Here is a 13,025-nt window from a genome sequence, read left to right as displayed (position 1 = left end):
CCGACCCTGCATTTAAGATATCTTCATTTGCAGTATTGAGAAGGACTGGGAAGGCTTTTCCATTCCATAAGTGGTTTTGTTTTCTTACAAACACTTATAATGAAAGGGTGTAAAGAAGTTGAATTTTCTACAAAAGATGTCTCGTCACTTCAGCATATCACCCTCTTGGAATGTAAACTATTGGCTTCCCTTCACGATGGAATGCCTCGTCTTACCAAATTACAGACCCCTAAAGATCATTGTATGTCCCTTGTTAGTTAAAGAATGCGAGACACGAGCTAGTGCAACATGGCCCAAAATTGCTCACATCCCAAATATAATCTTGAAGGGAAATTAAAGGTACACACATGACATCTTCTTAGAATCACTGTTAATTTTATTTGGTTTATGAATATGAAAATATGACGAGGCTCTCTTATTTTTTATCCACAAGTTGTTACTTTATTGTATATGATCTTCATGTCAATATATACCAGCAGTTGACTCAATCAGCCATAGTTGTGCCACTATTTATTGCTTTAATAGAAAGAAAGGATTCTGTTTCTATTTGAGAAAGGATTTAAACACCAAAACATCACAGTGAACTCAAATTTTATTTCAACTACTGCTTTCAAAACATTTGTTAGCAAGTCAAAATGATATCTTACCATTGATTCAGAAAGGAAATAAAACAAAATAAAAAATAACAAACTAAATTAAGAGAGAAAAACCATCTTAAATTGATAGGAAGCAACTCCAGCAGAAGAATGCAAAGGTGAAAAAAATATACATAAAAAAAGAAAACAAAATGACAATTGTACTAAATTTCTATGCCTTTTTGATCAGGCTGAGAACATCAGCTTCTGTGGGAAGAGCTGGAATTGCTCCTTTTTTAGTAGTTGTAATTGCTCCACATGCATTTGCAAATTTGAGCACTTCCCTTAACCTTGCTTCATCTTCAAGTATGGACTGATCATCTACAATTTTTCCCAACAGAGCTCCAACAAATGAATCACCAGCTCCAGTTGTATCAACAGTGTTAACATGGAAAGCATCTACCGATCCATTGAAATTCTGAAAAATTCTACAAGTTATACAATGAAGGTTGATAAAGAAAAGGGACAAAGTAAAAGTTAAAGATTAGGTCTTTTTTTACCTTGGTATAGTATCTGGAACCATTTTCACCGAGAGTTACAAGAAGCAACTTCAAATTGGGGTGCCACAAAGAGAGAGCAGAAGCATCATCAATTTTATCACTCCCTGTTAAAAATTCCAGCTCCACATCACTGACCTTGATGAGATCAGCCTTGTCCCATATACTGAGTATTTGCTTCCGGGCTTCCTCCGGTGACGGCCATAATGGTAGCCGGAGATTTGGGTCATACGAGAGTAAGCACCCTGCTTCTTTCGCAACTTCCATGGCTTTCAGATGTGCTGATCTGCATGGCTCCACGATCAAACTTATTGATCCATAATGGAACACTTTTGCCTGAAAAATCAAGTTTCAGAACTCAAATATTGCATATGAAGCACAATAATAATTTGGAAAAATGAATAAATTATCGATGCTACATAGATATCGTTAGTATTTCTTTAGTCATGAAAATTGATTCAAAAAATAAAATAATGCGCCACAACAAAATACGATTTTTTTCAAAATAATCATCTTTTCTAACTTAATTTCCAAATTGCCATCTTTCTCAAATATATACCAAATTATCCATGTTTCAAACAATTCACAACAAAGAGCATGCGCCGGATCAATTGGTGCATACTTACTGGTGCTATATGCATGCGCAAGTTCCATTAGCGCCAATGTTCATTTGTTGTATGCATGCGCCAATTGATATTCATTTTTATTTTATTTGCTGAATACATGTGCCACTTAGTACAATTTTGAGAACAGGCGCCAACTGGTCTGAATCAGATTTTTTGTTGGAAATTTTATTAATTTGAAAATGGGTAGTTTGATGTGGCGCATTATTTTATATATATCACAAAATAAAAATGCTTATTTAGGGTTATTTTAAAATAAAATAAAAATACAAAAAAAAAAAAACAATTATAAAAGCACGTAAAGTCAAAGTAAGTAAATGATTGCTACACAATAATACTTCTACTTCAAGCAAGATCCAAGCACATCCTCGGTCTAGAGCGTGAAGAGCACGCGTATTAATATTTTATATAGTATTAATTAAACACTCACGTGACAAAGACACAATAACTATAAAAAATTATAATTATTTAATTTTAATTTTAAAAAAACAATTTTAGTACGTTATATTGGACATTGGTGTATGCTAGATCCACTGAGGGACCCACAGCATGGAAGCCGAGTCAGCAATATCCAGTTAATAACGCGCGTGAAACAGAATCATAACTACACTACCAAAATTTCCAGAAATAAGAAAATCAAGTCGAAATAAAAACAGAAAATTTGAGAGGAAAATTTGCATACAGATCTGATGAGTTCAAGATTGAGATCTTCTGGTGTAAGAAGCATATCGGCGCTAGGGTTTCTGTAGAACATGAATTCACGTTCACCGTCGGAGCGTAGGGTGACGAAAGCGAGTGCAGTGCGAGCGCCTTTGTCGAAGTTTATGCCGTCGGCTCTGACGTTGTTCTCCTTCAAGATCCCGGCGAGCATGTGACCGAATTCGTCATCGCCGAGTTTTCCGACGAAGGCGGATTTTCCGCCGAGTCTGGAGACGGCGATCGCAACGTTAGCTGGTGCGCCGCCGGGGGCTTTGAGGAAACCGGGAGCCTCGGCGAGGGAGACGCCAGAAGCGGTGGGGACGAAGTCGATTAGCATCTCGCCGAAACTGACGATGAGACCTTCGCCGGTGGCGGGGAGGAGGGAGTTGTTGGAGGCCATGGGGAGGTGTGAGAGAATGGAGAGTAATTTGAGAGAGAGAGAGAGAGAGAGAGAGAGAGAGAGAGAGAGATATGAGAGTTGATTACGTGGAGTTTATAAAAGATTTAGGAACAAAATACTCGATGAATAGGGATAAATTGATTTGGATTTGAAGTCACCAAGACCTATCTAATAGGAGAATTTTTTTTTTTTTTTTTTTTGATAAACATCTAATAGGAGAATTTTGTTAGTGTTGGTGTTATATTTTGTGAGCTTAAATTGCAACATTGCTTTTAATTATCTTTAAGTAGTTTCAATTATTTTTTTCTTCAATAAATAAATAATATATATTTAACTTTATCAATTCATATTATTTTATTTACACGTTATTTTAATAATTATTTAATTGTTTGACTCAAAATAATAATATTTAATGTCAATTATCTACTTTTCAAATGGTTTCAATAAATTTTATTCTTTAAATTTAAAGAATCAATGTTACTACTCCTCCGTTTTTTATTATAAGTCGTTTTGGAAAAATATTTTCTATTTTAATATAAGTTGTTTTCCGATTCCAATGAATAATTAATGTTATTTTTCCTATTATATCCTTAAATATTTATTATTCTCTCTCATTTCAATTATATAAATTTATCTTTCACATGTCATTAATGAAGGATAATTTTGTAAAAAACTTCATAATTTCTCATTTTCATACAACAATTATTATTTTTCTTAATCGGTGTGAAAAGTCTAAAACGACTTATAATAAAAAACGGAGGGAGTATATCATAACATTTCATAATAAAAAAAAATTAAAAATTAAAGAATTAGTAAGATCCCATCAATAAAAAAAAGTATAAATAACAAAAAAAAAAAGTAATACTCCCTCCGTCTCATAATAAATGTCTTATTTGAGCAATGCGCGGTTTTTAAGAAAATGATTGAATGTGTTGGTTTTAATAAAAAAGTTAATGTCATTTACTAGAATATCCCTATTAATAGTAGTTGAATAACGTGAAAGTTAATAAATAGGGGTATAATAGTGGAAAAATAATAATGATTGATGTATTGGCATTGTAAATGGACAATTAATTTGAGACAAGAAAAAAATGCAAATGAATGAGACACTTATTATGAGACGGAGGGAGTAGTTAATTAGTGATTCAAAAATTATAGCACTAATTATAAATAATGTATAAATTGTTAATTAGTGATTCAATGTCCAGACCATGGATCCAAGTTTTTAGTGAGACTAAATTGGATGAGAAACTTTCAAGATTATACCTGAAGTTACAAAAAAAAATAGATATTTATTAATCTTCAATCTTTGAATAAATTTGAATAAATTTTAATAAACAAGAATTAATTTTTTTTGTTGATTTTGCCTCTTATTCTCCACTCTTCACTCGAGTGAATCAACTACACTTTGATTGCAAGATGACTCACGTATAACATAAATTTGAGAAGGAAGAAAGATGAATTAGAGAAAGATAAGAGAAATTAGGATTTGGGAGAAAAGGGAAGAAGAAGAATCATGCATAGTTTTTCTCTCTCTTAGCATTCAAAACTGAAAATTAGTATTCAACTTTTCTTCAATACTTTACAAATGATAGGGTACCTCCCTATTTATAGCTGAGATTGCATACACCAAACAATATCTAACTAACTAACTAACTAACTCGGCTAAAACATTCAAACAAAATGCTAAGTTTAATTCAGCTTCAACATTTTGATAGCTTCCTTCGACACATAAGGATTTCGACAACAACAAACTCTGTCAAATTACTTTCTTTGATACAAAGAACTACACTTTCAACACACCACCTGATTTATTGTGTCTAAGCTATCCACATTCATCATAGTTCTCAATTTCTTGAACAGTATGACCTGCACACCCTTCGTCATGATGCATGCAATATGATTCTCAGTCAATGTTCCAAGTTCATCTTCTCATTTGCTATTTGCTCTTGAAGATGATAAAATATCATTTCGATGTGTTTACTTCTTCCATATGCTATCGGATTCTTCAACAGATTGACATTTCCTACGCATATTCGGCTGGTCATATGTTTTGACATACAATGAGGATATGCCACGTGCTTTTGCATCCGTCCCTCTCAGAGGAAATCATGCGACGAAGTCATACCAAGTGTATCTTGACCGCTTGGTAGCAGATGACATACACTTCCATTCTTATGTCACTCACCATGAGACCCGTCCTTTGGAGGACACTACCTTCCACCCTTGATGGTTGGCTTACGACTCGCGTCTAACGTATCCTCATTTGTCTGAACACATCATGCGGCAGTTCATCTACATGCAATTTATTCCTAGAGACCCTTTTGTGTCTGCTCCTCCCACTATGACACGTAGAGATACATATGCTATGTTTGATGATTATCTTAATCATCTGGTAATGGAGGAGGCATTTAGTACCAAAGCTCCAAACGACTGGAGCTATGTAGATGGTTACATTCGATGGTTCTTCATGATGTCACATCCTTTTATGATACATTATGCTCCTAGAGATCCACCTAGGTCAGCTCATTAGGAGATACCAGAAGAGGAACAGGCTAGAGCTGCTCATGTTGTGGATGTGTTGCCTAGATGTCGTCGTATCCTAGAGTTTGGGAAGACGGGTATTGACTGAGGGCTCTTTCCAGATGACTCTGAGGCCACTGACGTTGTAGATACAATGATGTCGGAGACACTGCATTACAGGAGGTAACGTAGGAACAGTGGGTCCCGAGTCCGTCATACGCAGTAGTTTATAGTATTTATACTCTAGATTTATTATTCGATGTATTTTGTTTTGACTTATTTCGACTTCATTGCCAACTCTAGATTTATTACTTTATATATATATATATATATATATATATATATATATATATATATATATGTGTGTGTGTGTGTGTGTGTGTGTGTGTGTGTGTGTGTGTGTGTGTGTGTGTGTCATTTTCTTCATATCGGTTGTATGGTTTAGTTTATACAAAAAATAGAAAATGATAATATAGTTATAACATATCGTCTAATTCACCAGAGTTTATCTATATCAAAGTAAAAAAAACTACTGTCTGGTGTGGTTACAAAGACGCGTCTTTGGATTCTGTCTGGACTGAATACAAAGATGCACTTCGGAACAATTTATGTAAAAAATACGTTTCAGTGAGGGATATGTGGTGTGTACATTGAGTTATTCCAAAGATGCATCTCCTGAATAAAATTTGGAAAATATATTGGGTGTGACTCAGTTTTAACGTTTTGGCTGAAGCGAAGGGTGCGCCTGAAGATGCATCTCTAAGATCTGATAGGAAATATAAAATTTTCATAGAGTGCTTTTCCACCACTTGCGGTGGGATTAGTAATCCCCAATTCTATAGACAGTTTCTCGATATACATACTCATTTAAACATGTTAAAATATACTACCGGAAATACATATTTTCACAAAACCTCGGAAAGTTGGATTAAGAAAGAAAATTGATATTTTAACACAATTCATACACTTACACTATTTCTCAATGTTTACAAATACTGTAAATAGTGACATTCATGATTTTGACCTTTTTCTATCTTTACTTTTTCTCTAAAACAAATTTGGTTAATAGTGTGTAAAATTTTGGTTAATACAATTCATAGTTGTTAATAGGTGTTTTGACATTAAAATGTAGTCTTTAGTGAAAAAACAAAGTTGGTTAACATAGTTTATAATTTGGTTATCGAGTGACCTATCATCAAATAATAAAGTTTTATGTGGCAAGTCAACTTTGATTAATAATGTGCAAAATGTTGGTTAATACGATTCATAATTTTGGACGGGATGAGTAGATCAGCCGACTTGAAATAATTGAGTTAAAAGTTGAAAGGAGTTGGAGGTCCATGGTTCAAGTCATGACAAAATGTAAATATATACTAATGAGTTCTGGTACGTACAAAATAGATTTAGACTTAAGTAGTGAAATAAAATTGATTAATAAAGTATAAAGATTGGTAAAAATAATTTATAATTTAATGTTTGAAAGTGATTATTTCTATATATTTTATTGATTAATGAAGTACTGAAATGGTTAACAACACGTATTTTTTCTATTAATACAATAATAAAATTGATAAATGATACAATTTTAATATTTGTGTTATAAAATATATATTAAAAAATATATACTTTTACTATAATAAATAATATTTGTGTATATAAGTATTTGTGTAAAGGTAGCATAAATGATTGAGAAAATATCATAAGTGGGAGAAGACACCTCAAAACTCTACTTTCAAAATGGACAATTTGATTGCTGCCTACAATTAAAATGGAGGAGCCTTCTACAAGAGACACCGTTAATGATTTAAGTCATTTTTAAGTTAACATGTAATGTTATCATTAACTGAGGTTTCGAAAAATTAGCTGAGGTATCAATATCATTCATTCACCACAAATCCATTATATTATATTATAGACCATTGCTTGCATTTGGAATTAGAATCACTCAATAAGTTTTATTCTACTTTAAGCTATTTGAAACTTCTAACACTTGTCTAAGATTATATCCTAAGCAAACACAAACAATGGCCATGCATGTCCTCATCATGAATGGGAAGGAACTTTTTTCCACCCTGAAAAGCACTTTGGCTTTTAAGAAACTTGCATCAAATCAAAAGACTACACTGGTCAACAAATTCTCCTTTTATAAACAAAATTTTGTATGTACATTTTGGTTTGGTTTACTCTATGCAGCTCTTAAAAAAATATATAACTAATCTCCAGAGAAGGGAATTTGTTAAGATATAAGTTGATTCTTGAGATGATGGGTATGTTTAGATGTTGATACTTCTCTTTCTTGATCATCATCATCATCCGAACCCAACATGCTGTCTTCTTCTTCTTCTTCTTCTTCTTCAGAATCTGATTCACTCGTTGACAAGTTTCCATTTTCAAAGTTATCTTCGGATTCTGATAGGTCCGTCTGTGAGGAATCTGCTTCTGTCTCTGACAGATAATAGCTACTCAAGTCAAGGTTCTTTTCATCATGATTCCTCTTTTCGTTGGAGCTTCCACTAGGACCGTCGAGTATAGATAAGGGATTACGGTTGCTAGGGTCGCCATAAAGTGCAACATGTCTATGATATAGCTCCAATTCTTTCTCCGCAATAGCAATGAAGCGTCTCACTGACTCGAGTGATTGCTCATACTTTGATTTTTCAAGTGCCTGCCGTTAAAAAAAAAAAAAAAGAGAATTAAAAAAGAAAATTAGACACTCATAAATCGTTGAAAAAAACATGTCCCTCCAAAAATCTGCATTCTCAATCGCAGATCTTGGAAAATAGTAGTTTATTCAAATTCCGCTACACGGCAGTGTTATATCACCGCTATAGTTGCTATAGAAAAATAGCAACTTGTTCAAATTTCGTATGCATAGCATTGTTATAGCTGCTATTTAACAATGCCGAAAAATTATGTTGTATTTCCAATTCTTTTTAAATGATGTGATAAAAAAATTAAACTATTGAAGAGATTCATATTAAAAAGCACAAAAACACACCTTTTTCTTGGATAATGTATCTACCGGCGACATAACCTCAGGTTGTATATAGTTCTTTCCGCGATAAAATATTATAGTGTCATCACCAATGATGTGAATTGGAATACCGCCACTCAATCTGGCAAGTTCTTGTGCATACTCATGTACTTGACCAGGTTTACAAGGTTTGCATATGCACTTAACAGTCTCATGTTTCTTCCAATGCATATGCATATTGAGAATAACCCCTCCAAATAATCCTCTTCTTCCAACTTGAAGATAATTAGAACTCTTCTGAGCCATTTTCTTTAGATAAAACCGTTCCTCCCCCGTCAAGCCGTCTGGTTTTACATCTGGACCATGTGCTTTAGCAACTTCATATCGTTTGAGTCTTTCAATGAGCAACGCTTCTTTGACTCTCGCCTGGGATTAAGATCAGAGTCCGACAAAATTTGAGTACAATATCTAAAGACAAAATTATATGGTCGATTACTTTGAGTAAAAATTGATTTTCCTTCAACTCTCAGATTGACTAGAGTGAGAAAATGTAGCTTTTGCATCAAGTTGAAAAGAATTTACACTTGAGTTTTGCATGGACTTGTGTTTTGAAAACACAAACCACTGTGTCAACAATTTAATTTTCAAATTCAAGTTTGTTCGCCAAGCACTTATCTGAGCACACACTTAATCATTCATGAGATCAACATATATCAAAGCAGCCAAACGAAAAAGCCATTAAAATTAAACAAATGAAGAAGCGGTATGCTGCAAAAAGGTTGGCACCTATGTAACACACCGACACTCTTCAAACACTTAACATTGTTTTAAATTATTATCGGTATCTACATATCAGTGTCGTATCTAGTGTAACAATAAAGAAAAAGAACATACAACCAAACGACGAGCTTACATTGTCAATCTTGAACTTGATTCTCTCTTCAGGACTAGCAAACTTCTGCTTCTTCTTCTTCCCTTTAACACCAAGTCGACGAGGATCTCTCCTATTCGCCGCTTTCCTCTTCTCCTTCTCTCTCTTCCTCTGCATCTTCAACCTCTTCTTAGTCTTCCACTTATCTTTCCTAGGAGCCTCAACCTCATGAGTCTCAAACTTTGTCTTCCCATCCCTTATCACAAGATTAACCTTCCCATAACTCAACCCCCTCAAACCCCACCAAAAACCTTGCTTCTCAAAAGGCACACAATCCCTCAATGGAGAACCAATACAATACAATTGACCCCTCCCAACTAACCTAAAACACAAAAAAAAAAGTGCAATTTAATTGAAGTTTCAATTCAAAGTCTTCAACTTTCAACAACCCATTTTAGCTAACTGAATGTATTATTCATAACAATCATAAAAATCTGATTTTTAACTTGTGAATTAACTATAACCATAACCAATGAAACATGTTGTAATAAGAGGAATGAGAAAGAACCTGGGAGAGACCAAAAACGAGGTAGCAGCATACGAGGATTTGATAACATTGGAACCTCTCTGAATAACGCGGAACAGCGAAGAAGCTGCCATGGTGAGAGACGAAGAAAAACTCGATGAATGTGTTGTGACTGTGTTGGTGTTGTTCTGGTGCACCACCCGTATTGGATCGGGTGGGTTATATCTTACGGGCTAGGATCCATTTAATAAAACACGTGTCAATTTTTAACTGGGTCAATATAAAATGTTGACTTTTTCAGAGATAAATACCGATAGGATTTTGACACGTAAAAGGGACACTTGGGAACTATATGTGCCTTACCTTAGGTAAATCTATTCTTTTGTATTCCGGTGTTTCTCTCTGAAGCGACACTCATCGTAGAATCATAATTTCTAGCTTCCGATTTTCACGATCATCGATTTTCTGAGTGAGTGTATTTTTATTGTTTAGTTATTGTGTTTTGTTGAAATTCTATTGATGATTTTTATTCACGTGAGATTTTAGGGTTTTTTTTTTGTTTTCTTGTGATTTGGGGAATAATAACTGTATAAGTAGCTGAATTGGAAGATGTTGAATCTTCTTTGTTTATGTTTCTATGGTATTTCAAAGGTTATAGAGAAATTAACTCAAAATTGAAGCCTGATTTTGGTGTATGACATGTTTTTATGATAGAAATGTGCATGTCATGTTTTTTTTTATATTTGAGAACAATATACTATACGTATTATCCATGTTAGATGTTTTGTTATGTTCTGTTAGTGAAGTTTTCTGAGTACTTTGGCCTTTGGATATACACACTGAAAAGTTTTTTGTGTTCTCAACTTTTGTTTTTACTGTAAAATAGAATTTGGTACGAATGGGAATCGAAAAGTGGAGAGTATAAACACGGTAAATAGTGTTCATAAGCTTCTTGGAGCAATAATCTTAAAATTAATCATAATTCATAAGCTGTTTTTGTAATCCCTTTCATGAGATAAACCTTGATGAGCTATAAATAAGTTCTTCCTAATGGCTTTATAGTAACTTGATCCCTCCTGTCTTGTCATTTTCGCCTTCAAAACAACTTCATCTCCCCGTCCTCGCATTTTACAGCTTTGTAGCAGTCATCCTCGCCTTAGAGATAGTGATTCCATTAAAGGAATGGAATCACTTGTATTTTAAATATTTAGACGAGTTATTCTAAACTTCTAGGCCATAAAACTCGTCTGCTTTATATTGGGTTTGAATATTGATAGCAATGAACTTTAATTATTAGTTATGAATATGTCTTTAATGTTGTTGATTCTTCTTTGTTTTTTTCTAGCTTTTATGTGTATAGTGAGCTTCTTGTATTGTTTCTCTTAACTTGTGACTTAGCGGACACGTCGCTTTCCGCTATCTTGCCACTGATTACATAGATTTCAAAAATGGAAAAGTATCGGTGTCCGACACATAGCCGATACTTCTCGATACACTCCCAAAAAAGTTTATTATAATTTGTTTTATTACTTTAAAAAAAATTCAATGCGTCTTCATTACGTCTTGCCAACCAACGATACTATTGCCATTCAGCTCAGATACAACACGTCATTGATTGCGTCATTGCGACTTTTTAAAATATTTATTTACCATTTTAGTTGTGTTTCCTTACTTCACATCACATGTTTGTGTGTGTTTGTTAAAGTATCTTGGCCGTGTCACGTCTTGAGTTTTAAAAATTCCCTTATCTGTTTCGTGTTGTATCTGTGTATTATGTATCCAGGCTTCTAAGGTTATATTATAGCAGATCTTTTGTTCTTGCAGTGGAGTTAGGGATTGATGATTCTGTTAATGGTGATACGTTAAGAGATGCTGCCATGGTTGAAGTGGATAGCATGCCTGATGTAAACAGAGAAGAAGAAAGTTCTGCCGAACCAACTTACAAACAAGACCAAGATGGTAACATGACTCACGATTTCTCCGGAGCGTTAACAATAGCCTCGGAAGTTCTCCCACTATCGGTCGCTTCTGCTGACGAGCCCTATGTGGGTCAGGAGTTTGAGTCGGAAGCAGCAGCACATGCATTTTATAATGCATACGCAGCCGAGGTTGGATTCATCATACGTGTAAGCAAACTCTCGCGGTCAAGGCGTGACGGAACTGCTATTGGACGCGCTCTTGTTTGCAACAAAGAGGGTTACAGAATGCCCGACAAGCGCGAAAAGATCGTTAGGCAAAGGGCAGAGACAAGGGTTGGTTGCAGGGCAATGATTATGGTGAGGAAAGTTGGTTCTGGTAAATGGGTTGTTACGAAGTTTGTGAAGGAGCACACTCATCCCTTGAATCCTGGAAGTGGTAGAAGGGATTGCATGTTTGAACAATATCCGGTCAGTTCCTATAAGTTTTCATGCACTCTTATCAATTTAATTTTCCCCCCTACTTACTACATCTTTTGTTTCATGTCAGTCTCAGAGCGAGCACGATAAAATCCGCGAACTATCTCAGCAATTGGCAATCGAGAAAAAGCGGTCAGTGACTTATAAAAGACAACTTGAAGTGATATTCGATTATATCGAGGAGCACAATGTGAGCCTTTCAAAGAAAATACAACACATAGTAGACAGTGTGAAGCAGATGGAACCTAAAGAAGAAGAACACAATCATTCATAGGTTCACCTTTCAATTATCTAGTTTTTTACTTATTAATAATATTCAATCTACTGTCAGTGGTGAGGTGTGCAATAATATCTGATAATTACTGCTGACATTAGGTATCTGCTTTTAGTATCGGTTGGTGCGGTAGTTCAGTGTGTTAACAGTATTCATTGTATGCTGTAATATTTTGGTTTAGTTGAAGAAACTAGTTCAATCAAATCAAATGTATAGAGTATAGGTCATTTGAGTCCATTCATATGAAGTAGCTGCAAACAATTGTGATAACTCATAAAAGGCATTCAAATGCCCTTATAAAAGCTTGAGTATTCAACTTCTGATTTTGTTAAATTTGATCCAAGCCTGTGCCTTCTGTAAAGTTTCTAAGTTTTTTTTTTTTTTTTTTTTTTACAGTAAAACAACATCATGTTAGGGCATTTTTCATCCACATAATAATTAAGTCAACCAAGATTTAGAAATCAATAAATTTTGAAAAATTAGAAACCAATAGAGTATTACCGATCCAATTCCTTAATCCAAGCAGCTGAGCAAATTTCTTTCACAAATGATAAGTGAGTTTAGGAACCACATTTTTTAAATCTATCCACTTATGGATTATTTCCTT

The 13,025-nt window shown here is 34.3% G+C and overlaps 3 protein-coding genes across 5 annotated transcripts; 1 reads left to right on the top strand and 2 right to left on the bottom strand.

The window, feature by feature from the left end:
* Positions 1-695: 695 nt before the first annotated feature.
* LOC131602063 (fructokinase-2-like) lies at positions 696-2,988 on the bottom strand. The gene is made up of 3 exons (XM_058874060.1): positions 2,438-2,988; positions 1,136-1,468; positions 696-1,053 (listed from the first exon to the last, which is right to left on the bottom strand). The coding sequence occupies exons 1-3, from the start codon at positions 2,852-2,854 to the stop codon at positions 808-810; spliced, it is 996 nt and encodes a 331-aa protein (XP_058730043.1). The 5' UTR covers positions 2,855-2,988; the 3' UTR covers positions 696-807.
* A 4,513-nt stretch (positions 2,989-7,501) lies between these two features.
* Positions 7,502-10,028, bottom strand: LOC131602061 (uncharacterized CRM domain-containing protein At3g25440, chloroplastic). Its single transcript, XM_058874056.1, has 4 exons — positions 9,791-10,028; positions 9,265-9,604; positions 8,376-8,777; positions 7,502-8,042 (listed from the first exon to the last, which is right to left on the bottom strand). Exons 1-4 carry the CDS (start codon positions 9,880-9,882, stop codon positions 7,614-7,616), a joined length of 1,263 nt encoding a protein of 420 aa, XP_058730039.1. The 5' UTR covers positions 9,883-10,028; the 3' UTR covers positions 7,502-7,613.
* A 58-nt stretch (positions 10,029-10,086) lies between these two features.
* On the top strand, positions 10,087-12,751 carry LOC131602062 (protein FAR1-RELATED SEQUENCE 5-like). Of its 3 annotated transcripts, none has more exons than XM_058874057.1 (3): positions 10,087-10,217; positions 11,573-12,135; positions 12,215-12,751. In XM_058874057.1, coding segments are annotated over exons 1-3 (768 nt in total). In that variant the 5' UTR covers positions 10,087-10,216; the 3' UTR covers positions 12,419-12,751. The 3 variants fall into 3 exon arrangements, with proteins under 3 accessions (XP_058730040.1, XP_058730041.1, XP_058730042.1); XM_058874058.1 differs by having other exon boundaries at positions 10,096-10,217; positions 11,532-12,135; XM_058874059.1 differs by having other exon boundaries at positions 10,098-10,217; positions 11,556-12,135.
* The last annotated feature ends 274 nt before the right edge of the window (positions 12,752-13,025 follow it).

The sequence above is a fragment of the Vicia villosa genome, linkage group LG5, assembly GCF_029867415.1.
Source record: "Vicia villosa cultivar HV-30 ecotype Madison, WI linkage group LG5, Vvil1.0, whole genome shotgun sequence".
Taxonomy (NCBI): Eukaryota; Viridiplantae; Streptophyta; class Magnoliopsida; order Fabales; family Fabaceae; genus Vicia; species Vicia villosa.
This window is presented reverse-complemented; position numbering and strand designations above follow the sequence as displayed.